We start from the raw sequence: 26502 nt of genomic DNA, 5'->3' as shown, positions 1-26502 counted from the left end.
GTATTGCGCCGCTGATCAGCAGCTAATGCTAATCTGCTCTACGCGTGACCAAACAAAAGGCAATGCGCGTATGAGGGGCCGGAACAGGTAGCCCAGATGGGACATGCGAATTCCACAAAAATCCCAAGCGTTCACTTTTTCAGAAATAGGCGGATGGCTCTGTGGCTTGATTTCACATGGGTCAGGTGGGCAGGCAAATACTTGGATGCCAGTTCTTCCAAAGTGAGTTTTCCATCACAGGTTTGAGTATTGGCCATGTGGTTCATCGCTCGACATGGCCGAAGCCAGACAAGCCGCGCTTACCCCTGAACAGACATGCTCCCTCTCGTTCATGAGGTGTTCATTTTGCGCCTGTGCCTCATTTTCTTTTCCCGGTCTTAACGCGACCATCCCTGTCTGCCTAATGTTGACCTTGCCATGTGGTGTCTTCAGTTTTGGAGGAGCATGCTGATCAACTGCAGAGTCTGAGCTGGAAAATGGACGGGTCCCTGCTGGCTTCCACATGCAAGGTGAGCGCAAGCTGCTGTCAGACTTTTGACCTTGTTGCTACCACCTCACACATAGCTACAAGACAATACTCCCCAAATGTCAGCAGGGAATAAATGCGTCAATTTGACCCAGGCTGTTTTTATTCATCCGATCAAAAAAAAAAAAAAAAAAACATACCCTATTTCTTGGTATTTGTCTTATTGCCATGAAGGATTTTCAAAGTCACTCTGAAATAAAAACACGCCAGATCTATAGATCAGGTAATTCAGATCTTAGAGGCGGCTTGTGATCAACCATACTTGCATTTTGGACCACTAGATAAAGCCATTGAGCCACATGGGTTCAAGCCATCCATCCATCCATTTTCTATATGGCTTGTCCATGGCCACGGGGGTTGCAGTTGTGCTGGAGCCTATCCCAGCAGTCATTAGGCAGTAGGCGGGGGACACCCTGAACCGGTTGCCAGCCAATCGCAGGGTTAGGGTTACCTAACCTTAGGTAACCCTAACCCTCGGCTACAATCGACGGCGTGCCCCATCATTTGCTGTCTGTGTCATCCCTTTCTAATACGCAAATGCGGCAAAACGAATAGGGGCCTCTTGGGAAAAGTGAATTCTGCCAACTTCTGTGCTGTCTTCCCTCAAATAGTGCCCCAATCATCTTTGTTACATAGTGTCCATCAATGGAAGCCTGCTTTTCCCCCTTCTGAGGGGGCTGTGCTTTTCTTATATTCTGAAAGGGCGTGCTCCAGTGAGCCTCTGCTTCCCGTTGAATACATTAATGGCGCCTTTGAAATGGGGACACCCCACCCCCTTTGTTTGTCTTTGCTGCGACGGATTACAAATCATGATTCAAGATTCAAGAGTTTTTATTCGCCATGTTTGAGCGTGCCAAACAAGGAATTTGACTTCGGTAAATCACAGCCTCTGTTCAACATTTAGGTGACTAACAACAACACTCAGGACATGTGAAAAATGGCAGATATTCTCAAACATCCCCTGATCTTAAACTCCCAAGAAGGCAAGGAAAAACTCAAAACCTTGAGAAGAGACAGATGGGAGGGTCCCTCTTCTAGGATGACCAGTCTGCAATGGATGCAGAGAGGACACATAGTACAAACAGTGTAGACAATTCAAAAAAGGTGTTGAGAGCAGGATGTTATGGCACGGTAATGACTATGAGACTCTAAGAGTGGTGTGAGTTCATCAGAGCAACAGCCTGGGGGAAGAAGCTGTCTCTGTGTCTGCTGGTTTTAGCGTATAGAGCTCTATAACGCCATCCGGAGGGGATGATCAAGGCGTTTATCCCGACGGGGCTAAACATCCTTGTCGACGCGTCCCGCCTGCTTGCCGTCCGCCTCCACCCTGAAGAACTCGCCGGGGTAACGAGCTAAGTTCGGAGCTCCAGGTTCCCCTCTGTCGTTGATCCCAAACGACTCCGTTGGGGTGCTCCGACCTGGCTTATCAAAGCAAATAGGGCCTGTACGTGTGTGGGCCTGAGCTCTCGACCATGGTTTGCATGCATGCAAATGTTTGAATTGCACAAATGTCAAATGCTCCTCCACTCCTGCCGTGCCCCAACGTATCTCTGCGCGCATGGGCTATTCCACTATGTAAATGCCCAACATCATCGGGCGGCAGAAAAATGAGGAGGCAGCAATTACCTTTTTATTGTGTGCGATTTCGCCGTGTTGAGTCCATAAACTCCCCTTGCTGAGGAATGATGCTCATCGTAAAACCAGGCAGAGCGGGTTGTTTTCGATTACCTCACAGCCAAGGGCCATCCATCCTATCTGTGTGTGGTCTTGCTACACACACACTTGCATGGCTGAGCCTCTCTTTAGGGATTGTCCATCCGTGCACAGCAAACATCTTCTCTTGGACTACCCTCTCAAAGAACAACTCAAATTGAGAAAAGTACAATAAAAAGGCTGCATCTCAACACTCGCGTCTTGCTGACCGCCCGATCGCATTAGGGTCCATTTCCTTCCGATGGAGTGATGCGCAACGTGTCTGTTGCTCGTTCTACAAGCTGATCATGATTATCAATCCTCTAGGACAAGATACTACGAGTGTTTGACCCAAGAGCCCAGCTGAAAGCAGTTCAGGTGAGCATCTCTTCTCCGATTGTGATTGGCGACAAGAAGATCCATTTGAAATCCGGCTCTTCTCATTAGCCCCCCCCCCCCCCCCCCCCCCACACACACACACACAATTTCTCAGCTTGCATTTGTTCACCTTTGCTGTACATTTTTGCAAAACATGCCACTCCAACATTACCAATCAACTCAACCTTTATTCAAATGGCACTTTGCCTGCAAAAAAAATACATCCAAATGAAACAAATTGCTTGCTCTTCAAATAGGCATGCGAGCGACCCCCTGAGTCAGCAATCACCGCCTGCCTCTCCTCTAGTCACATGACCTCTGGCCAAATCAAGTTGAGTCGGGGCTGCGGTCTGCCACTTCTACTTAGTCAGGAGGCAACTTCTTCGGGAGCTGCGTCTGAAAGCAGTTGGGGCGCGTTGGCTGCCTGCGAGTGTCGCGTTGGAGGAAGAGATGGTGATATTACGAAGTCTCCCTTGCTCTGGCGCACAGAGTGGGACGCCTTTGATTGTTGCCACATGCGCATGCTGACGCCTGATTTTTATCCTGGCGGGTGAAGCAACATTCCCTGCAAGTAACACCGTTCTGCCTGGTGGAGGAGCCAAAGCAGGCGGCTAAAACAAACGGATGCAGCAGCCATCACTTGCGCCCTTGTTGGCCGAATCCAGGCGCTTGTTGGGCCTTGTTGGTCGAGGCCCTTGTTTCCAACCATGGAGATTTGGTTGGACGGAGCGCTGACTAACTTCAACTTCAAGCAACAATAGTGTCCCTCTCCTCATATATCTGTGTTTGAGCCCCAAATAACTATCAGCGTCACGGGCTGCTCGTGTCGGCGACAAACAAACAAGCTCCCATTTCGCGGGGCCATTTGCGTCCTGTCAACTGACCGACGTGGCCTTCTCTGTTCCCCGCACACCCACCGTGGCAACATTTTCAAGAGGTACACTCTGTCTCCACAGAGCGCCGCCTGCCTTCAGAGCCACAAAGATTCTCGCATGTTGTGGGCCCAGGATGACTTTCTGCTGACTACGGGCTTTGATAAGGTAACAAGGGGGTTTGTGCTCCTTTTCCGTTGCTCATTGTTCGTGTGGCTCCAATTTTAAATTGTGATACAAATTGAATCGAGATGTGGAGAAGGAGAAGCGGTGGACCAAAATACAGATGTCACGTGTACTGCAGTACATTTTTGAAGTCCGGGCTGTCTGTTTTAAAAATCAAATGTGACTCTTAAGCACCAAAGTTTCTTCAGCACCGGATGAAGAGAAAGTCTTCCACGCTGTGCTTGTTCCGATTGTGGAGGCGTTCAAGTCGAGTCGTGTTCTGTTTTTAGATACACAACCGAGAGGTGAGGCTTTGGGACGGCAGGAACTTGACTTCTTCTGTGAGGTCTCAGACCTTCGGTGCTTCTGGCGGGTGAGTGTTGTGCAAGCCGTGGTGGTCCGTCCTAATGGCTCATAAATGTCTCGGCCAGACATGGCACCCACCCTCGTAGAGGTTCCCGTCACCCTCTGAGCTTTACCTCATCAACGCGGACTGCCCATTGCTGTCGCAGCATCCCCCCGCATTCGTGCCGTGCCGTTCACTCTGCGAATGTGTACTCTTATCAACAACCGCCGTGACGGGGTAAATGTGTTGGAGGATTCGGTCTGCAGAGGACTTGTGGGAAGCGCAGCGTTCTGTTGATAGTGCCGTCCGTCACGTGCTTTTTAAGAATATGAGAAAGACCAAAAAAAAAAAAAAACATTGCGGCCGACTTTTAAGGCTGGCTTCATGCAGATTTAATGCCCATGTGTCATTGTCTCATCTCGTAGTCGATTTGAAGGGACACGTATCCAATGTAACGGCACATGAGTAGATGCCCGAATTGCAAGCTCAAAGTCAAACGAGCACATTGGAGCAGTTCTTCCCTGTCATTTTTAGGTCATAAAGAGAGACATGTGCTCCCCCCCCCCCCACCCACCTCCCCTTTTGCCTGTTCATAATTGAAAGGGTGGCAGTAAAGATGGAGTGGCATTGAAGCGGCAGGCTGGACTCTGTCAATTTAGCGTTTGGCCGTGTGCAGTTTTCAATAGTACTGCTTTCATGGGATTGCCACAAAATTGCCCCCATGGGCTCCCTCCAGACGGGAGAATCGGGCTGTGGGTTCGGCGTCATTTTCGTAATGATGGAGTAATTTTACTTGGGAGGTGCTTGGAGTTGAAATCAAGACTGTGGCAGGGATACATTGCCTTTTTTTTTCCACACAAACTGCGCTTGTGAACGCAGCTGATGGCCACATATGTGTACGTGCGTGCGCGATCTGGAACACTGGGTGTTTGTCGGAGTCATCAATCCAGCCTCCAAGAAAAGATCGATGTTAGAAGAGGAGAGGAGAGACTTGTCCCTTTCTTCAATCAGAACCCATGTACGTGCTGGCAAAATCAGTCTCAGATGACTGCTCTCCTGCGGCGATTAGCGGCAGCTGTTAAGCAAAGCGCACAAATACTCCAACGTGGCCGTCTTTGCCTTTCTGTTGTCACCCATCAATGGCTGGGAGGGCAGCAATTGCCGTCCTCGGGTTGGGTGAATGTCATCATCCGCCTGCGCCAACTTCCAGATGTGACCACCGTGCACACTCCTAAACTGCGTATTCTGGCAGATCAAACGGACGTAATCTGTTCCTCGTTTAAGGTTTCGCTTTGCGATTAGGTGGCAACAGTAAAGGAAAGCGGTTGTCCTCACAGGAGAATCCAACTCGGTTCCACCATACTTTGTATTATTTTGAGCATGTATCTGCAATTTAGTAGGTACAAGCTTCTGGGGCCTGCCATTTTAGATCTAAAAGTCCAGCCAGACTTTCATGTCGAAGTTTACATGACGTGCATTTGTTCTTAAGACACTTGAAGTCGTCCTTTTTTGGACTTGCCTCTGTCTCTTGTCTTTCTGCAACAGTTTTGCTGAGTTCTGGAATTGTATTTGATGGAAGTATGCAGAGTGTTTGGCACGGGATGTTGAATAGAATTCACAGAGCTTTCATTCCACAGGTATGCGCTCAGGGATTAGAAATACTTTTTGGTGTGAACTTGCCACAGAAGAAAAGATGGGGGGTGTGGCAAATCTCTTTCTTCAGCTGTTCTGACCTCCTCCGTAGCAGTCGTCGTTTTGCAGACTGTGCGGCCCAAGTTCCCCATCCCCCCCAATATTCTATAAGGGATAATGGGTTTTGTTTTGCCATTTCTCAAATCCAATGTGCTAGCATCTGAGATGTGTTCCATGTACAGAAGCCGCCGTCCCCTCCTCAGTGTCAGGGCTCGTGTTTCCATTTTGTCATGTTTGGCCTTTCCTTTGAGGCTAATGTCTCAGTGGCCCATGGTTGTGACAAAGAAGCGAGGAAGGCCGGCCGGCAGGGGACGCGCGCCGGCGCCCTTGCAGTGTGCATGCAAGCATATGGATGCCGTGCCTGGACACGGGGGAGGAGTCCTAGTCCAGAGAGGCACAATGGGGAATAAGAACTATTCCGGCTCGTGTTTGCTTGTCACGCCGGTGCCTGCAATCACATCTCAGGGTTGACACTCATACGCATGTTTACATTGTTGCAACCTTCCACAAAATGGAACAACTTGAAATCATCAAGTCTCCCAAACCACTTCACTCTAGACTGTGGAAGGTGGAAGAACAAAGATGATTTCAAGCAAGTGTGTTTCCCATTAGTGGATGCTTTCCGCCTGCCTCCGCCGCCTGTGAGCAGATTGCCACTGCTTGACAAAGGATAGGAGCAATAAGTCGTTATGCTAGTAAACAGTCGCAGAGACTTTTGGGAGAGGGAGACTTCATATGGGTCCTTCTTACCCGTCTTGACTTTTTCGTCTTTGCTTTGCTCTACCCCTGGCCAATGGATGTCACTTCCCATGTGACTGCCATTTGTCCTCGAAACGAGTGGGTGCCAGGTACCGGTCCGTGGATCATTTGGTACCGGGCCGCACAATAAAGAATAATCAAGGCATGATTTTACACCTTGGTGACGTGTACATAGCATAACATTACTCATGTTAATTGGCGCGATATTATGAGGATGCTACAGGTAAAGTTGCATAGGAATACACAGTGGATTCACGTTTATTATTATACTATACTGTGGCGTTCGCATACATAATTCCTCCGTGGAACTAAGGGTCGGCAGTGTTTATGCGGTGACGCACTTCTGTTGTTGTTCTGCTATATGATTGGCTGAAAAGACAGTACGGTGATGTTTAAGATTGTGGTTGGTCTGTTATGCGAAATGGGATAGTTCACACACGGACGGTTTTTGCAAAGAAAACTTTAATAAACAATGTGCAGCCGGTGATTATTTGATTTATTGATGCTATTTTTTGATTGATGCATTGTTTTTAGAAGTTTTCTTCGCAAAAATCGTGACATTATCAAACACCAGTCCGTGAAATTATTGGCTGACAGTAATCCGGTCCGTGATGCTATAAAGGTTGGGGAGCACTGTCGTAGACGTTTCCCGGCCATTGTCGCTTATCTGCTTTTCTGAATGTGTGAAGCTGCCGAGGCTGTGTCGTTTTGGACATGGCAAAGGCCCACCTGGGCAAGTTCTGTCTGTCACGCGAATGAATGGCGTCTCGCTGGTTTGCCAGGAATTGAGTGCGAGCGTGACTTCTGTTTGCGATTAGCATGTCGTAAAGTGAGTCATTGTTTTTTTTTTCCCTGTGTATTTGAATGCAAGCAAGATAAGGGCTGGAGCCAGATTGCTGCTGCCTGTCCCATTTCCCTCATTGGTCAGGAATATGTTATGACAACAAAAGCTGCCCTGCACCTGCATGGGACTCCTCATGCTTCGATGTCCACCGCAAGTGCACTTGACCCCAAGCAGATTCAAATGCTCTTGGAACTGCAGACAGCGGGAGAGTTCAGCATTTTGCGGTGGCCAGGAAAGAATTTGCCCATTGTGCAAAAGCAATTTAGCAGTGCAAGAAGAGAAGAAAAGGGACCCTCGGGGTTGGGACTCCAGCTGAGGGGGCTCTGTCGATTGTTCTGCTCTAACGTCAACGCTACGTTGAGGTCAATTAGTCAGCCGGCACTTGTGCAGATGTTTTGTGCAATGGGGACCGAGCGCTTAGAGAAAAGTTGCAAGCCCTTGCTGTGTTTTGTCCGTAACCTCACTGGGAAATTGCAGCTCTGGTACAATGCACCATTCAAAAGTAGATGGTCTTCACATAAGGGTTGTTGGCCTCATAGGGTTTTATTTACGTATATCTATAGATATTGTGATCCATTAAGCATCTTGCACGAGTCTCCTGCTCCGTTGGGAAATGTGGATACGAGCTTTGCTTTCTTTGTTCCATCATTTGGTGTGCGGGAGTGCATTGGGGGCACAGGTGTGTCTTCTAATGCAGCCCAATCGTGAGGTGGCGGGCCCGCATCGCTGCAGGCAATTCAGAATGGTCAGTCCCACTCACTTCACATCTTTGAGACTCGCAGGTAAAGACCAGCTTGCATTCCTGACCCATCCATCCATCCATCCATCCATTTTCTGAACCGCTTAGTCCCCACGGGGGTCGCGGGCGTGCTGGAGCCTATCCCAGCCGTCATCGGGCAGTAGGCGGGGGACACCCTGAACTGGTTGCCAGCCAATCGCAGGGCACACAGAGACAGACAACCAATCGCACTCACACCTAGGGACAATTTGGAGTCTTCAATCGGCCTACCAAGCATGTTTTTGGAATGTGGGAGGAAACCGGAGTGCCCGGAGAAAACCCACGCGGGCCCGGGGAGAACATGCAAACTCCACACAGGGAGGGCCGGAGGTGGAATCGAACCCGCACCCTCCTAACTGTGAGGCGGACGTGCTACCCAGTGCGCCACCGAGCCGCCCCATTCCTGACCCAACCATATTTATCATCTTTTGACAGTTGCGGTGACAAACATAATAGCCCAAGTGTGTCTTTGAAGATGCATGCAGGCGGGACCTGGACAGGCAGGAGTATGAATCGTTCTTCTTCTTTGCGATGCTTTTGTCCCAACCTTCTGAAAATGTGCTGTGTTCCTTTGTTTGGATGTGTTCTGCTGTTTTCACTTTCTGCTGGATTCCACTGAATGCCGTTGGTACAGGTCAGCTCTCAAAGAGATGGGGGCTAAGAGAAACTTTCCCTCAAAGATCCTTAGGTACATATTTGAACGCACGGACGAGGCAGGAAAATCTTGAGGCATCCACTTGTTCCTCAAGAGACGAAGGTTATATCCCGACGGAATCTGTCTTTTCAGTAGTACCTGACTGGAACAACATAAGCCTGCTGAACAAGTAGCAAGAAGAGACGCCCATGTGTGAAGAAAGCCCGTGTTGTCTCCACGCATCTTGACCATCGTTGCCTTCTTAGCGTCTATTGATTTCACAGTGAGAACAGCGAGCCCTTTATCATCGGGCAAGATCCGACCTCACCCGGCTTCTCAAGAAAATGACAGAAAATGAAAGGTTTCAAACTTGGAGGCGGACAGTTGATCTTTTGGGCTACCTTGATGTAGATCTTACTACAGAGGGAAATTTAAGTGACCCCTACTCCTGGCGTCTTGAAATTGCTAGATTGCTGTGACCCCTTTGCCGCTCTCCTCGTTTCCTGTAGCCCTCCCGTCATTTTTGTCCCCCTTCAATATCAGGCGTTGCCCTCCAAGCGCACTTTGCTAAAAAAGTTGCAAAAAAGTTCCGAAGACACGTGGCCATGCGAGTGCGGACACAAGCGCCTCCTGACGTGGAAACTGGCCAAGTCCTTTCCAGATTGAACGGAGGAGGATAACGAGATGAAAGCTGATGACGGCCAGAAAGAAAGAAATTAGGAAAGAGAGAATGCATCCCAGCTGCTGAGATGGAGTTGGCAGAGCCTTCGCCGCTTCTGACCTTCACTTGCTTTGGCTAAAGTCTAACTCTGAAGATGGAAAATATGCAGCGGTGGAACTTGAGAGACCCCCACTCCACCCCCACCAACTCTTCCATCTGCTTTACTCCTTTTCAGAAAAGCATCCTCCATCGAAAGTGCCTCCTTTTTTTGCACAATTTATTCTCTGGTCTCTATTAAGTCGTTTCCTTCTTTGGTGACTGGACTTTTATGTGATCCATCAATCACCCCGCCCCGCTTGGGCTCGGGCCTCCGCATGCACTGTGCACTATCTGGGTTCCCTTCTGGCTCGCCACAGTTATGCTATTTTCTGCTACGCATGGAGTTTACATTTAGCTTGCGGTCGCTCGGGAAGTTCTGGCTACATTAGTTTAGGGGCCTGCTCAATGACTAGCTTCTCCGAGCAAACTTTCCACTGAGCCGCCTGGGATCCACTCGGGATGGCGACTCACGCTTTGGTCGGCCTCCTGCGTCCGTTTCCAGGCCACAGCCAGGGCTGGCCGGCACCCACCAAGGCACGTGGCGTCAGCCTGCCTGTCAGTCACCCAGTGTCTGTTGATGTTTGTTCAACGCGGTGGCGGCTTTCACACTGCCCCGAGGCCGAGGGAAGCTCCGGACCCTCGGGCACAGTCTGACGCTCGCCAAGTTGCCACCGCTGCGGCACAGCGAGTGACGTTTGGCACAGAAGTCAATTTTGTTTGCTCGCCCGCGTGACACTCGAGCTGCACAAATGATCGGCTTATGTTACACTTTCACGGTTGGAATCGTGAATTTTGAACGCAAACGGAACTCGGTGGGTTCTAGCTTTAGGAAATGGAAAAACAAGCTCTTGTATGCTGCCTATCCATCACATTCATGCTAATGCTAAAGTGGATGGGTCTGTTTGGTCCGTACAGGATAGTTCTGTCATTGAGGTGAAATTTGAAACATGACGTAAGAAACGTCACTGTTTAAGCAAAACAGTTGGAAGCGTACACTTGTCTAGAATGGCCACTCAAAATGATAGTCTCCATGGCTCCTTTTGAGTATCTCTTTGTGCCGACATCCATGTTTAGCCTTGACCAATCACGTTTCATAAACAAAGCAAGGGGTCTAAAGAGCGCAGATTAAAAAAGGCCCACTTCCTTTTCTGACATTTGTGACTGTGCAGACCCTTCCCACTGACAGGGTTCTGATAACGTTAGTGCGTCTTTTCAGCAGTTGGCCCCCAACAGGTGTTGGGTTCGTAGGCCAGGGTTCAAAGGTCACTTTAGCAGGGGAGCGCAGTTTAAGCCTGTTTAGACTGAGTGCACTTCTTTTGGGAGAAAGGTCATTAGTTGTTCTTTCGTTTCCAATCTTTGGAGCCAGCCTTCATGTTTTTTAATACACATGGAGAGCGGTCATCAGCAGCACGTAGAGTTTCTCGTCTCAATGAAAATGTGGAAGTCAAGTTGGAAAGGACCTCCCTAATTTTGTGGACGCGACGTGAAGGGTACGTCTCCCACAGCCAAGCTGTTCGTGTGGACGTAGCGCACATCAACCAGACCGGCCTGCCTCCCACCCTCTGCCAGAGCATTGCGAGAGCAAGCGGTGGAAACTATACAAGCGCCAACAAACAGAGCCAGAGAAGCAGCTTCTAAAAACAAAACAGTACCAGGTTTTTCCCCCCCACACCTTTTTCTTTTTTTCTTTTTTTTTTTTTTTTTTTTTTTTTTTTTTAAACCCACCCGACTCGGCGATTCTACTCTTTTGAGGCCCTTTTTGTGTTTATTAGCATGCAGCCACACGGTGTGATGAATGTTCTCCTTGGGCACTTTCTGTCTTGCTATGCACAAACTGTGCCTGTAGCTTGGCAAAATACAAATTTTCCCGTGTAACCAGTCTGTCATTTATTTGTGTTTTGCATCAAATAATAACAGCAGTTGTGTTCAATGGGCCAGTTTATTTGTTTGTAGGTGTGCGTGCATGCTGTTTTGATTCCCTGCCAGCGTCCCAGTCTTAAAACAAACGGCTGGGTGGTCAGCGTGTGTCTCGTGTTTTTTTAATAAAAAAAAAAAAAAAAAAAAGTGAGTCAGATGCAAAGCTTGAGTCTGCTTTTGACCAATAGGGAGCATCAAGATCTTGTTAGTACACTGAAATCGCTCGCAAATAGTCTCAGTCAAGTTGATTTTGAATAGTGCCTATCTGGAGAAATGAATTGGTTCATTGATCGTTAATAATTGACTTATTTGTTGATTATGATAGCATCCTCATTGGAACTTGTTAAAAATGTAAACAAAGAAAAAAATGTGATATATTTTAATGATATTATTCTTGGGTCTGGCTCAAGTTTTGGGAACAGTTTAGACATACTACGTGTTGAAACGCGTTATGTTGTTGTTAGCTTTGTTTTGTTTTTTGCATCACTATTCCCAGTCCTCGGTTTGTTTTGACAGTCTCCTCGAGTGTAAAACATACGCTCCAGACACATACAGGACCTGACCAAAACCGTAACGGACGGGCACGGAGCGTCGTGTCTTCACACTGCCCTAACATTGTTTGCGTCTTGAATTGCTTTTAAGTGCAACAACAACGATTGAAACAGCAAGAGGTGCCATGTTGTTTTTAGTATTAGCATTTCATATCCACAGACACAAGGTGCAGTAGTGGTTTGTCATTTTTTAGCATTAGCATTTAGCTTTTGGCTGAAAACGTCGTCTTCTCCTGAATGAGGTCAACGTGTATGTCCAGCTCAACACCACCACAATAGGCCCATGTGTTTTTGTTTGCATGTTCATTTAATCTCCACTTGTACAAATGAGCTCCCGCAATAATAATAAAAAGAACAACAATATTAACAAGGGATATTACAAAATAAACAGGGAAAATGTAATTTACAATCACATTGACAATATTTCTCATTTTCAAGGATTTCTGTTTGACAGAAACATATTCCAGTTATATTGCTTAGTTTTGGTCAATGAGTTCTTTCAATTGCTGCACTGAATATGCAAGACATTGGCCGATGTGTTGATAGAGGAGTCTGGCATGCAATGAACCATGGAATAGAAAGAGGGCTTGGCTGCCGAGCGCAAGTCCCGACATGACGGATGTTGACAGATCTGTCCCCCTGCACATCTGCACGCACAAGCATCATCATACTCACAGTGAGTTTGTGCTTGCCCTCCACACCATTTTGCAAGTCTCCATCTAAACGACAGTCTGCTTATTAATTCACGTTGGTTGCACAATGATTGCCGGCGTGATGCCTACTTATATTCAAAGGCACTCATCTTGTACATGGTAAACCCTGCAGTTCCCTTATAGGGAGAATAAATAATAAATAGTCACTGTGTGTAATTCTCATGTGTGTTTAATGTAACTGAGGCAAGCGCTATGCTGCATGAGGTGTTTGGTCAGTCAACAGCTTTCTTGTACCCGCTCATAATCCCGATGACTTGCCCCCTTTTGTGACGGCCCGTGCGTCCAAATGGTGCAAAAGGGGATTTAGTTTGCGTATTTGCAGACTCGCATCAATTTAGACTGTCTGACACTGCGGGGGCCAACAAGCTTCTTGATTGCCCATGCTGGCACCAAACCATTTCTAATCTTCAAAGATTCCAATCTGTCACCATTTGTTACGAGGTGACGACGCACAGTAGGTCTAAAATGGCGACAGACTGCTCTCTGCATTAGCCAATGCAGAGCAGAGCTTTCTTTCTTTTTCCTTTTTCACTCTGACCCACATATCAAAAGTTGGAAGGCTTGTGTGATGAAAAGTTTTGACTTGATATGCAGTGATCCTGTAGCAGCAGCACTTCATATTCCAGATTGCTGTTTTGAACAGCGGGTTCGGGGATGGGGAGTTGCACCTGTTTCTGAGGCAGCGCCCCGTTGACACCATCCAGCTCTGGCTGGGAGGGCTCGCGCTGCAGGTCCAGGTGGCCTTTGGCCCTCTTCTTGTGAACAAAGCAAACCACTCCCACGGCGATTGCTATCAGCACCAGCAGAAGCAAGATGGCCATGGAGGGCACCAGCATGGCGGTCATCTTCTTGTTCACCATTTGTGCCCCGCTGACGCTGGCGTTTTTCTCATCGGCCGTATGCGCCTGAGTGCAGACACTCTCGATGCCATTCGGGGCCCCCAGCGGACTGGCGCAAATGGCGTATGTGCAGTTCGGCTTCAGGCCTCGGAGTCTGTATTCTGGATACGATGCAGGCAGGCTGAGTTGGATGGGTCTGCGGTCCGGCCCAGAGAGATTGCAGTAGGTGAGGCGGATGCCGCGGATGTACGGCCGTGTTTCAATGTAGTGATGAAGATCCAGCAGGATGGAGGTGGACGTTGCCTGGCGCCAACTGAGCGCTGGCGCGTTTGGCATGACTGTTGTCACGCGGGGTGAGGAGGGATGCTGATTTTGCACTTGGCAATAAAACCCAGAGGTGCCGAGAGGACAGCTACACTCCACTTGACCGGAGTGGTCCAGACGACAAGTGCCACCATTCAGGCAGGTGTGAGAGGGGCAGAAGTGCTGTTCCTTGCCGGACTCCACAATGCGGCTGCTGCTGCTTGGGGACGCAGGAACTGGCGGAAAGAGATTGTCTTGGTTTGTGTCGTCGTTATGGTTAGCCTCGTGCATCGGAATAGCTGTCGTAACACTGGCCAAGGTCGCGACAGGAACGGCGCTCGTAGTTCTGGCTGAGGTCACAGTTTGCGTCGTCGTGGTAGGGCAGCCAAAATCTCGGTGCTCCAGTCTCTCTACAACCTTGCCAGCATTGATTGGGGGAAAGTGGCAACGGGTCTCCTCTGTTCTGTCCAGCGTAATGCTTTGGGCTTGCAGCCAACTTGGGAGCCAGGCTAAGCTACACAAGCAGTTGAAGGGGTTCTCTGCCACGGTCAACTTTGTAAGGTGAGGGAATAGCTGACCAAACTCAGCCGGGAGCCCTTGCAGACTCAGGCTGCTGATGTCCAACTCCTTCAGTTCTTGGAGGTTCCTCAGGTCCTGAAAATGAAGAGGGCCCATGGGATTGCCAGCCAGGCTGAGGTAAATCAGCCCTCGAATTTCTTTCAGGATTGGTGGCAGAACCCTCAGTTGGTTGCTTGAGACGTCCAGCTCGTGCAGGTTCCTCAGACTGCCAATCAGCTCCGAATTCAGGTCATTCAGTCCCACGCCGCCTAATTTGAGTGACTCGAGATTGGGCGTTTGGAGGTCCGAGGGGCCTATCATAGTTATGGCGTTGAAACGCAGATCCAGCAGCAGCAGCCGGGGCATCACCAGAACAGGCAAAGACGTCAGCCTGTTGCCTTGCAATTTTAGCTCCAGCAAGTTATCCAAGCCACTAAAAGCAGCGGGGTGGATGTTCTCTATATGATTGGCATACAAATAAAGGCGCTCGAGGAGTACCGTAGCTCGGAAGCAGTGCTCGGAAATGCGGCTGATTTGGTTGGATGACAAGTCCAAGTTTTTCAAAGAGGTCAACGGGAGGAAGACCCCGTCGGGAAGTTGGGTCAGTTTGTTTTGGCTTAGGTCCAGCATTTCCAAGTTCTCCAGACCGTCAAAGTCCTCTGCGGATAAGCCCTCGATGCCGTTGAAAAAAAGGTAGAGGCTCCTCGTCAAGGGGGGCACTCCCTGCGGAAAGGTGGCCGAACGTCTCTGGAAACACAAGATGGATTCCGGCGTGGAGCAAGAGCAGCCTTTTGGGCATTCGGCAATGTCCTCGGAACTAACGAGGATGACAACGAGCGGCATCAGAGCCATGAGAAAGACCTTCATCTTGCGCACCGCTGAGCCTGAAACAAAAGAGACCAGAGAAGAGTGTCAGTCACCTCCCATTGGAAGCTGAATGGGGGATCAGGACACCAGCAAACTGCTGCAAATAAGAAAACTTGCAAAAAGCTTGGGACGGACGACAATTGCAACCAGTGGAACAACCTGTCCAGCACTTTGCACCGCCGCTACATTACTCCCAGAGAGATTACATTTTGCATATAAGGCTTGGTAAACCAGAGCACTTTAGCCTTGGGCGGGCAGAAAATGGTGACCACATGTTTCTGCTACCGCATTGAAGGCGCGAGTCCGTTTTGTCCTCAATTCAGGAAAAATCACAACATGCTACATGCACCTCACGTCACCACAACGCACATCACGACTACTTCAAACAAAACAAAACAAATCAAGCGCCTGATAGGTTACCTAAAAGCCAGGCTTGCAAAACAAACTCTCTGGACTGCGAGACTGCAAGGAGATCAAACGAATGGAGGGAAAAGATGAGGGAAAGGTGCGCCAAGAGGAACCAGGAGAGAAAGAAGACACTTTATTATTGCCTCAGTGGACTCGGGAATGAGTGGGAGGTGGGGCCGCTACAGGCCTCATTTCTATCTGTCAACAGATTTTTGGATCTTTGCACCGAGTAAGCTAGAAAGACTGTGTCCGTGTGCGCGCGTGCGTGCGTGTTTCTCCACCTCCCTCAGGTACAATAGTCTCATTGTGGCAAAGGCACAAGAAAGGCTGCAGTGTCTTTAAGTGTCTGGCTCGGCGAGAGCTAAAAGCTCTCATTTCCTCATAGCAAAGGCTGCACATACTTTTGGGACTTTATTGCTTCAGTCGTTTGTGTCTCTGCAGTGCTCATACCTTCACCAAGTATGTGGAATGCTTTTGAGACCACACACGGAGTGCTCTGTTCTTGCGCGGGGTTGTCAGGCCATACGTAGCCATTTTCATCAATCTCAATGCGTGACATTGCCATCACTGTTGTGCGTCTTTGTTTTTACCAGCATGCTAACTCAAGGTGGGGGGCATTTGGGGAACTGTAGAAAAAGAGCCTATATCATCTCAGCCGCGGCCTTTTCAGAGGCCTTTCTTTTGCAGCCCCCTCTGGAAAAGATTCCAGCATATCTTATTTTTCCTGCTGTCATGTGCTGAGTCGGAATCATCCCGACATGCGGCGCCATCCCAAATAATGACGCCAGGACCCAGTTGACCTACTGGCCATAAAGCCCGTCATTTGGGGGGTGGTGGCTTCGTTGGTGGACGAGACCTGAGGGATGTTGAGAGAAGAGTTTGAAAACAACGGCGGCTGCAACGTAATGGGGGGCTTGCTTTGGGGCGCTGCGGAAAGCTCGTCCTCCTTCCCTCCTTCGGGCTCGGCGTCTTTCTCCCCTTGCAAGCTTGTTGAGACATTCCTCAGCCTGCCGGCAGCTGAGTTTAAAAAAGCGCAATTGTCTGTGTCACGGCCTTGGCATGCGGAGAGCAACAAGAACTTTTCAAGATGACAGATTTAAGAGAGAAGGGTGCTGGTCGTAAATGAATGACAGCTTGGAGAGAAAGAAGAAAAAAAAACTGATGCGCTCCAGCGGTTGTTATAAATGAGTTCCTTTGTGCAATCCTCCGGTCGTGTGGCGATGGCGTGTTTAGCGGCGGTCAGTCGTTCATGCTGCTTGCGTCGTTCATGTTGGTTTGTCTGCCTTTTGCAACACACAGGATTTGGCTTTGGCTTGTTTGCCCTAACATAAATTGGAAAATAGCTCAAGTGTTGATTGCTCTGACTCCAAAACAGAGAACACACCTCCCCCATCGACAGACGCAGAAGCAGTAACGGCGCCTCGTGGGCATCTGTTGATGGGAAGCCACGATTGGATCCGGACAGGCAAAATGCAGAGAATTGCTCAGACTGATGGGAGGCAGCCCCTCGACTCTTTCCACGTTGTTTGTCCATGGCACGGCCCTGTGTTTGTTTGTTCCTCTTCTCTGCTGTCAGCAGTGTCCACACGCAACCACAGATGGATCTTGTTATCCATAATCCAGCGGGGTCATGTGTCATTGTGACTAAGGATTTGTGATGGACGAGCGAGATTTTGGGGAGGACGAAGGCGGATAAGCAAAGGTTAGGAAAGTGCCTCGGCAGGTGTACGTATACCTGTTCAGTCTAAATATGTCTGCTATGTTCATGATGGAATGCCAAGTATGTGTGCCGTTGCGTGTCACAGATTACAGTCTGTCACCGGTTGTACCTGTATGACCTAATGAGGGGAGGTGGAGGGTGGAATATAATAACTGGCCCCAATAGTTTCTTCATCCATGATCTTGTCATCATAGAGAATGTGGTGTCCTGCTTTTTGGAGCCTGATGAATGACTGATTGAGCTCGTCTTTCCACATGCAGACGCTTTGAATTGATGACCAACATTCATCACCAAACATGCATTGTAATTGTCGGAATGTCAGCGCTTACTGACTTATTAGCGTGTCTTCTTTTAACGGTATAATTTGTGGTTGGATTGGCATTTATTTTATTTTTTTTGCGGAGGACATCGTTGAAAGGGTGGAAAGAGGAGCATTGAGATTTGCACGAGCGGCACAAACACTCGCTGGCTGGCCATTTATTTATTTCACAATGAATGAAATAATGTGCATTTTTTTGCGGTGGAAAGTGTTGATTTTTTTTTATGATGGTGAGATTTTTTTTTTCTTAGAGGGTGGAAAGAGGAGCATTGAGATTTGCACAAGTGGCACAAACATTTGCTCGCTGGCCATTTATTTATTTCACAATGAACGAAATAATATGCATTTACAATTAGCCTTCAAGCAAATTCAAAGAATGCTATGCATTAAGGGTGTATTCAGACTTGACTGTTTGGTCCACTTTAAAGGGACCAGGGTTCAGTTGTAACGCTGGTCCAGATCATTTGTGCAGGTGTGAATACACGCAAACGAATCCTGGTGCGTATTAAAGAAACGGACTTCACCTCCAAGCAAACTCTAATGCGGTTCGCTTCAGGTGTGAATACAAACAACACCAACGACACAAATATGCAGAGCAGGAACGCAGTTCGTAGGACTCGCATGTTTTCCTTCATTTACCGGTCTGTGTTCTGTGTGCCGCCCTAGTCATTGCTGTCCAATGGAAGCACAAATCGTCACAAGCATGGATGTGTATACTTCACTTGCAAAATGTACAGTCTGAATAGGAACCGCACCAAACGAAAGAAATTAAGTCCGCTTTTGGTCCGGACCAAACAAGCGGACTAAAGGACTTTTCTGGTCTGAATACACCCTAAGTCTGCTTTTGGTCCGAACCAAACAAGCGGACTAAAGGACTTTTCTGGTCTGAATACACCATAAGATGTGATTTTTGGGCTGCTTAATTAAGTAGATTAATTAAGGAGCGCAGCGTTAACTCACAAGCTAGCTGACGGCGAGCGTAAGAGAGATGCTCGATGAAGTCTATCAATAGGTGTGTCCTTTTTTGTTTTAGTCCAATGGTCTTCCACACTCTGCATTGTAAACGCACCAGTGTTTCACAACCACTGGTGTGCCGTGAGAGATGTTCAGCTGTGCCATGTGAAATTGTCCAATATTAATTACGGAGCGCATTGTAAACAAGATCGCAAAACCACTGGTCAGTTAGCGCAAGGCCTGGTCAGCGACTTGCTAATTGTGCATGCTTGCCAAAGCGAAGAATCTTGAGATTTCATGTTGTGTCGGTCTGATTGTATTGCATCGGCACATTCATTTTATGTGTGTGTTAATGTGTGCTTTTGCTAACAGTGACACAATGACGTACAGTCTATCCATTGGCTAAAGTTGGGCAGTAACTCACGTCAACCTTTTGAATTTCATCAGCTTAGCTCATTGATACATAAAGCTCCCGCTGAGGGAGCTCAATGTTTCGTGACAAATCCGAGCGACCTGCTGCAATCTCGCAAATCTTTGTCCCTCGCAGATAGTGGGAGCACGTGCCTGGTGAGCTTTTACGCGTCGCCCTCGTTGCTGCCGCATCGGACACCGTGCGTGGCAAATATTCTCCAGGAATGCATTCCTCCACTTGAAGAATGTGTGCGTGCGTCAAGTCAACACAACTGGAGCATAAGTAGGCACACACTCTCCTGCCTCTGTTTGCCCCGCCCCCTCCCCCACCTCGCTGAGCAAAACCAGGCTGCCGTGGAGGAGGTCCCAAAGCAATTAGCGAGAGTTAGCCGTGTGCAACCAAAGGTCGAGAGGCCAGCACGGTTGCCGTCTTTTGATTTCCAGGCATTTACGGCGTCGGGACGGGAAAGAAACAATGTGAAAATGGGCTTGCTCATTGCACCCCTCAACCTGTATGGAACACTGTAGCATTTGAGCCATCACTCACCCGCTAAAGGCACTCTAACTCTAGCGTGGCTCCACTCGGGTCTGGCCGGCTCGGGTCCAGAGACGACGTCACCTGCAACCACTAAAGCCTGTGTCGCAAAAAAAAGCTGGCTGCTCAAAGAGCAACATTGTTTTCTTTACTAAGAATGCAGGCCGATGACTTCGGACCCAGGCGGATGACGCGCGTAGCGAAGGTGGAGCGCGCCATTGGCTCAAGCCGCTAATACCGGTATTGCTTTCCGCTGAAAAGCGAGCACTCTGCCGTACGCCGTTTGAATAGGTGGTGGCAGTTCGGGGTGCTCCCCCTTTACTTCTTACGGCAGTTAGACTGCTTGCAATTTGCAGGGAGCTTAGCGTTGCAAAAAAGCAGCCACTTTTCTTAAATTGTCACTTTTGCATTTGTGCTCAACCGGTATCATGCGGGTCCTGCGGGATCGGCCCTGCTCGTGCGCACTCCTGTGTGCTTTTGCCTCGTCAGGTCCGGTACCCCCCCCCCCCCCCCCCGCCCCCCCCAACTAATTACAGCCTTACATTAAGTGCTCTTTTTGCCTTTTTTTGTACGCGAGGGGCCCCCGCTGAAAAGGCTGCAATTTGCGGTGGCTTTTCTGGGACGAGTATCCGCCCTCTACTCCCTCTCGTCCCATCCTCATGCGTCTCCCGCATACCGGCCCAGAAATGACCAGTGGGGGTTGTTGGATCTTTTGGCCTCCTATCAGTCAGCCGTCTCTCATCCTTTTTGTCATTCACCTGTCTTCAACTCGAAAAAATCCGCTTCATGCGATACTTGCCACTATTCTCGCTGCTTGATGTGCACTGCAGCATTTATCAGTTCCACTTTGCACACTCGCCAACGCTGCCCAAAACGGCACGCTGCCCGCCGCTCACATTCTGCCGTGCGCTTTCTCTTCCCATCCATTTGCGTAACTCATCAACAGCTTCCTGACTGCCGCTTGATGAAAAGCAGAAGCAGCAGTAGCATCAGCAGTAGCACCCTCGTAAGGTTGCCAAGCGTCATTTGGAATCTCCACCTCCTGTGCTGGAGTGCTCATCATTTATTCCCACACAATGCCTGAGGCCGGCTGTGTGACTCCAAAGCGGTGTGGAGTCATGAAACCAAAAGGACATAGCAATGTTCAGAGGATCTGTGTGTTGGATATGATCGACTACTGGGAATATCTTTTGTACATATTGATCCAAAGCCCCTCCAAGTTCCCTCAGCTCGACTTGTAAGCCAACCAGAGCCCGCCGGCTCCCACTCTGGCCTGCCTGCCAGGTTCTTGCTTCTGCTCAGGCGACCATTTGCTGTGTTTCACCAGCACAAAAGCCCAATGCGAGCAAGCCATGACAACACTGTTGCTCCAAAAGTGAGCCAGCGCGTCCAGCCGTTTTACGCGTGGAACCCAGCTGCGAGCCATCAAAGAAAGTGAAAAGTTTTACCTTAACTTGGCTTTTGTTTCCTTTCTATCGTGCTGTAAAGTCCACAGGCACCGTTGAAATCTCATCAAAATTGCGCGCTTGCCCGCCAGCTCGCCTGCTGCCTCCGCTCCGCACACGAGAAAAAGGCTTTCTTTCGTGTTGCTTTTTGCTGGCTGGCTGGCTGGCTGGCTGGCTGGCTGGCTGGCTGGCTGGCTGGCTGGCTGGCTGGCTGGGTGGGAGGAGCCGGAGTCACCTTGCAGCGCACATTCCGGACGCACTTCTGCTCACTTGTACTCGCGCGACCTGTTTCAAAGATTCTCTGCACTCTCCTCCCTCCCTCCCTGACGCAGATTGTTTGCGGTGGATTTGCATGTGCCGTCATCTTGCTTGCAGCTCGTTGATTTTAAACCCTCCCCTTGCTTGTCACATGCTCAACTTACTTCAATTTTCAACGCAAGTCCGAGCGACGCGGCAGTTTATGACAAACTTGTAGCATCTGCAATGTGCTATCATAGCAAGCAAGGGGGGATTAGTGTCCAGTTGAGGTTTTGTAGCATAAACGGCACAAATTAAGCCTAAGCATTTTGTACAAAGCAACCCCCCAAAATCAGGTTCTTCACTGTGTGTGTGCGTGTGTACTCCAGCCAACAAGGGATAATAAGCTCAGCACTTGAGTAAAGCCTGGGAAGGAAACTTTTTGATTATTTGCTGCGGGAGGCCCCGTTAAATCCTCGTTCCTCCGAGGCTGAGAGCTTGTTGGCTCATCTGCATTCGCATTTGCGCACATGAGCCTTCCAACACGTCGTCCCGTCACGCCTAAATGTGCCGGGACAGGTGCCATGTGTAAGTCTTTTGTGAAACGGAAGCCGGATGGATCCCACCATCCTCGGCTCCTTAAGGACAAGACCTGCAAATGGCTCTGTGATGGGCAAGAGCGGGACGGCCGTGGGAAATACTCTTGCAATTGTACCAAAGCGCTCTACTGGGAAGAAGAAAAATGGCGGCTTGTGCATCACACAAGCATGCGGCCACGCCACTGGAAGCTTTCTTGCCGTTGATCAAGATGTAGCAGTACGACAGACCAATGGCAAAGTCCAAACGTAATTGCGTGTTTGCTCGACTGCGGCCAGCAACAAAGCACCCCGAGCCGGAGTCTGTTGCGTAGGCCCGCTCTATCTAGGCCTTTTTGACTTCTAGCCACCGTTGCCACTAATGACCACTTTCTCTTTCTGACTGTCCCGCGTGGTGGCCCAGCGTTCAAAGCATGAAGTCACACGCACATGTCGTGATTTACAACGCCACGGTCATCTCATTATTTTGTCCCTCTGTCTTTCTTTTTCAGCTTTCATTTTTTTTTCTCTCCCTTCCAGTATATGTGGCGGCTCTTGAGAGGCTTTTTTAGTGCTTCTCACCGCAGCTCACCCCATTTGGGACATGAAGGTTGAGCTTGACGGAGGAAAAAAAAATGTGTTGAAGGCGGTGTAGAGAAAGGGAATCATTCTTTGGGAGGTGGAGATTCTTCGGCGCTGAGTGTGACAGTTGACTTGAATGGCCGTGAATCCTGCATGTCGCTCTCATGGTCGCTGCATTAATCCTTGCGTGTCAGGGTTTTTGGAGTGATCCTTATCCAGCACCAGTGGAAGTTTCTTGCCCGGCGACTGAGTTGCACGTGGACTTGAATCGGTGACTTGTTTTGTGCCGAGACCCTTGGCGTTGCAGACAGACGGAGTGATAAAAGGCGGCCGCTCTGATAAGCGGCAGTCACAACATTCAGTCGCTGCGTGAAGGTGCGTGCGTCCATTCTGCCGTATTACAAATGCCAAGGTGTGGCAAAGCGGGCCTTTGGTGAAGCCCAGCTCGAACCACGCCAGCCAAAAGAAGCCACCCCTAATATTAGACCCATTTAAGCCTCTTGCCACTGTGACAAAACGCATGAAACATCAGAGTGGAACGCAAAGGGAAGGGCATTTAGTGGGGTATAAATGCGTTGGAGGCATGCTGAGAGCAGGGGGTGGTAGCAAGGTGGTGCAGACGGCCGGAAAAGGGGCGCTGTGGGAACCGCGGTGTTTACCGACTCAAACGTGGGAAAAAGCAATCGCCTCAACCAAGCACAAGAAAAGAGTTGCAATTGATCAATATTGTTGATGATGCGTTCATTGGAGCACAAAAGCGCTACTGTGCCAAAGGTAAGAGGATGAAGGAGATTTTCCAGCCGAAGGTATGCCGTCAAGTCTCGTTTGCTGCTTGCCGCAGCGCAGCCCGTGACGAAGCTTAGCTATTGTGCAAATGTCTTTGTTGTTTTATGGTGTATGTATTTGTGCAAATGTCTTATCTGTGTTCTAGTCCACGTATTAGAAAAAAGTGGCTGCCAAAATACACCAAAGAACACGCATGCTTAATGTCACACTCTATTTTGAGGAAGGGCGCGACCCCCACTCTTGACAATTAAGCAACTGTTCAAGTGCCTTTTTTTTTCCAAGCAACAAGTCTTGTGGATTTTATTGATTGCCGACATGCAGAGAGTCCGAGCACATGTTCACCCTTTGCCGCACACACTGCAAATGAGTGGCGCTTGCTCAAAGCTACAGCTGATGAAACTTCATTGTTGCTGTGGTCTAGCCATCAAGTGAAGTGAAGACTCACAATTCAAAACAGTTTCCAGGCGTCTTCACTAATAGTCCCCACCTTCTGGAAGAAAAACTGAAGTTGAACGAGGCCTTGAGCTATGGAAAAAAAAAAACGCCATTGCAAGTATTTCCCTTAGGTGTGTTGTGTCATCTGGCGGTGCATGTGTGCAATGATTGCTCGTTCTTGTTATGCACGTGTCAAACTCAAGGCCCGGGGGCCAGATACGGCCCGCCACATAATTTTATGTGGCTCGCAAAGACAAATTGTGCATCAAATTCGTGTCATTATTGGAATTGCAAATTGTCTTCACGTTTAATGTCTTTTTTTTTTAGTTTTTACTCGTCTGATTTGAAAACGAGTTATTCGTCAATTTTTTTTGTAGCTTTTGCTGTATATAATATGAGGTGCTCATACATTTATTTGGGTTGACAGTCATAGTGGCCCTCCGAAAGAAGCTATGACTACAATGCGGCCCGCGAAAAAAAAGAGTTTGACACCCCTGTTATGGATAGTTGAAAGTTGAGGTTTACCATTGTAAATTGCCCCCCCCCCCCCCCCCCCCCCCCCCCCCACGCCCGAAAAGATGCCATTAAAATAAAAGTCCAAGGCTAATGTTTGTCTGTTGTCCTTGCAGAACGCTCATTCCTCTCCTTGATGCAGACACAAGTTTGCTGGTGCTGGCTGGCATGGTAACATTTGTTCACTGTGGAGCCGAACGATCCGGGTTTTGTCTTCTGCGCGGGTTCTTACCTGGAGATGTTTTTTTTTCTGCCCAGGGCGACACAGCGGCGGACTGCTTGGAATTATCCACCTCGGAGCCCTATCTCTCAAAAGGCCAGTTTTACTCCTCCACTTGGTCAAATGGGCTGGCTTTTTGCTTGTTTTTTTATTTTTTTTTTAACTCAGCTGTAGAAAGTGCCACTCTAGGCATTTCATTAACTGTTGACTGTTGTTGTTATTTTCCATTGTTTTACTATGATTCATGAGGATATGATACACTGTATTCTAATATGCATTGCAAAGTCTCCGCCCGGACACTAATTGTGTCCATTCAACGGTGGTGTAGTGAGCCACTGCGTAAGTGACCTGGCAACCCGCGGCGTGACTGCAGTACCCAAGCTGGCGCTGGACGTCATGTCTTGCGAAGTAATGCGAGTGCTCCAGCTGACAGACAGCTGCATCGTTCCCATCAGCTACCAAGTCCCCCGGAAGGTTTGCCTTTTTCGACTAGCCTGCCCACGCTATACAACACCCGCTCGTTTGCTCAAATGCGCCTTTTGCGTCAGAATTGCGGCCACGACTTCCACGCCGACCTCTACCCCGACACGGCGGGCGTCAGTCCAGCCATGGCTGCGGCAGAGTGGTGGCGGGGGGGAAACAAGCAGGTCAGCGACGCAAGGCGGTGGATGGACGGATTAGCTCAAAGCCTCCAACTATTGCTGCCCTTTGTTCTCAGGTCGACAAAGTCAGCCTCCATCCGGACAAGCGGCCCAGGAAGCATGGTGGCAGCGGTGAGCGCAAGGTGGAAACGGATTGATTTTCTGCCTGCCACTGGTTTGCAGCCAAGAGGAAATGTGCTCAAATGTTGACTCTTTGCAACAGGACACGGTCAGCGGGCCTCCTGCCTTCAATGAGCCTCCTGCCTCCAGCGGGCCTCCTGCCTCCAGCGAGAGGCCTGCGCCTCCTCTGAGCACCCCCGACGGCAGCGCGGCCGACTCTTTCTGCCCCTCGTCCACCTTGGACTTCATCCCCTCACCGAGTCCAGGCCAGGCGGCCAAGGCCTTCCACAACTTTCTCGGTCTGAACACACACAAACAAGTGCACATTTGTCCTAGCTCTAAGTGAGTAGCAACGGCGGCAAGCTATACATCGGCCAAGTGCGCTGCAAGCTTCCTCTATAAGCAGAAACATGGCCATTGAATGAAATGCTCAAATAGCTTTAGCTTTAGAAAAGACGGCGCTCTCCATTTCTACACCACAATAAAATGTCCGACTTGGTTGTTTATTTAGGTACGCGTTGACCCAACAGTCTGCATTGCGTGCATTGAATTGAATTTGCGCTCTCTTTTGGACCGGCGCGACACGCAGGATCGAGCTCCAAGTTTCGACACATCCAGGGCACGGTGCTGCACCGTGACACGCACATCACCAACGTACGCAACCTCAACCTGACCACACCGGGCGAGTGCGACGACTTCTGCGTCAATCACCAGCGTGTGGCCGTGCCCCTCGCCACGTCCGGCGGTCAGATTGCAGTCTTTGAGGTATGCTGCCCGGCATAGAGAGCAAAGCCAAAAGCGTGAAAGAAAGATGTGAACCGAGAAACGGGTGGTGGCTTTTCCGCCAGCGCTCCCGACCGGGCAAGCTGCCGGACGCCGCTTTGCCCACTATCCAGAACTCGGTCAATGTGGCGGACCTTTGCTGGGACCCCTTTGACACACATCGACTCGCTGTGGGTGAGTGAGCGCACGTTTGGTGTCTTCGGGGAAGGCTTTCCCCCAACTTGAATGTGGTCACCTGCAACTAGCTGGCGAGGATTCCAAAATCCGAGTGTGGCGGGTACCGGAGCGTGGCCCCCAAGAGACACTAACCGAGCCCGAATTGGTCCTGCGAGGTGAGAACGCCAAAAGCCAGGGCACGAGGACGCTCGTGGACAGAAAATCAAGTTCTTGCTTGTAGGCCACACGGAGAAAATCTACTCCATCAAGTTCCACCCTTTGGCCAACGACCTCCTGGCGTCCTCGTCTTACGACCTCACCGTGCGACTGTGGAACCTGCGAGAAGGCCGGCAGGTGCAGCTGCTCACCGGACACCGAGATCAGGTGGGCCTCTCAAGTATTTGCACCATCAAAGTGTGCCAACATGTGCTGAAGGCAGAAGCCACCCTGCGACGCTTTGTTAACCAT

At 49.4% G+C, this 26502-nt stretch overlaps 2 protein-coding genes across 3 annotated transcripts in view; one reads left to right on the top strand and one right to left on the bottom strand.

Moving 5' to 3' along the window:
• coro7 (coronin 7) overlaps positions 1–26502 on the top strand; it is a 31396-nt gene that overhangs the window by 2357 nt on the left and 2537 nt on the right. For both annotated transcript variants that reach the window (XM_049744685.2, XM_049744687.2), the window contains exons 6-19: positions 433–509; positions 2546–2596; positions 3553–3636; positions 3924–4006; positions 24231–24285; positions 24373–24430; positions 24663–24808; positions 24883–24981; positions 25053–25118; positions 25199–25394; positions 25685–25860; positions 25944–26052; positions 26124–26210; positions 26276–26418. In XM_049744685.2, coding sequence (XP_049600642.1) covers positions 433–509; positions 2546–2596; positions 3553–3636; positions 3924–4006; positions 24231–24285; positions 24373–24430; positions 24663–24808; positions 24883–24981; positions 25053–25118; positions 25199–25394; positions 25685–25860; positions 25944–26052; positions 26124–26210; positions 26276–26418 — 1430 coding nt within the window. The remainder of the gene's footprint in view (positions 1–432; positions 510–2545; positions 2597–3552; positions 3637–3923; positions 4007–24230; positions 24286–24372; positions 24431–24662; positions 24809–24882; positions 24982–25052; positions 25119–25198; positions 25395–25684; positions 25861–25943; positions 26053–26123; positions 26211–26275; positions 26419–26502) is intronic.
• vasnb (vasorin b) lies at positions 7268–21335 on the bottom strand. The gene is made up of 2 exons (XM_049744689.2): positions 20990–21335; positions 7268–15211 (listed from the first exon to the last, which is right to left on the bottom strand). Exon 2 carries the CDS (start codon positions 15192–15194, stop codon positions 13173–13175), a length of 2022 nt encoding a protein of 673 aa, XP_049600646.1. The 5' UTR covers positions 15195–15211; positions 20990–21335; the 3' UTR covers positions 7268–13172.

The sequence above is a fragment of the Syngnathus scovelli genome, chromosome 16, assembly GCF_024217435.2.
Source record: "Syngnathus scovelli strain Florida chromosome 16, RoL_Ssco_1.2, whole genome shotgun sequence".
Taxonomy (NCBI): domain Eukaryota; kingdom Metazoa; phylum Chordata; class Actinopteri; order Syngnathiformes; family Syngnathidae; genus Syngnathus; species Syngnathus scovelli.
Note: the sequence above shows the minus strand (reverse complement) of the source record. Positions and strands in the feature narration are given on the sequence as shown.

Excerpts from the sequence above, each read along its gene's own strand:
- vasnb (XM_049744689.2), bottom strand. The coding sequence starts at position 15,194 with ATGAAGGTCTTTCTCATGGCTCTGATGCCGCTCGTTGTCATCCTCGTT.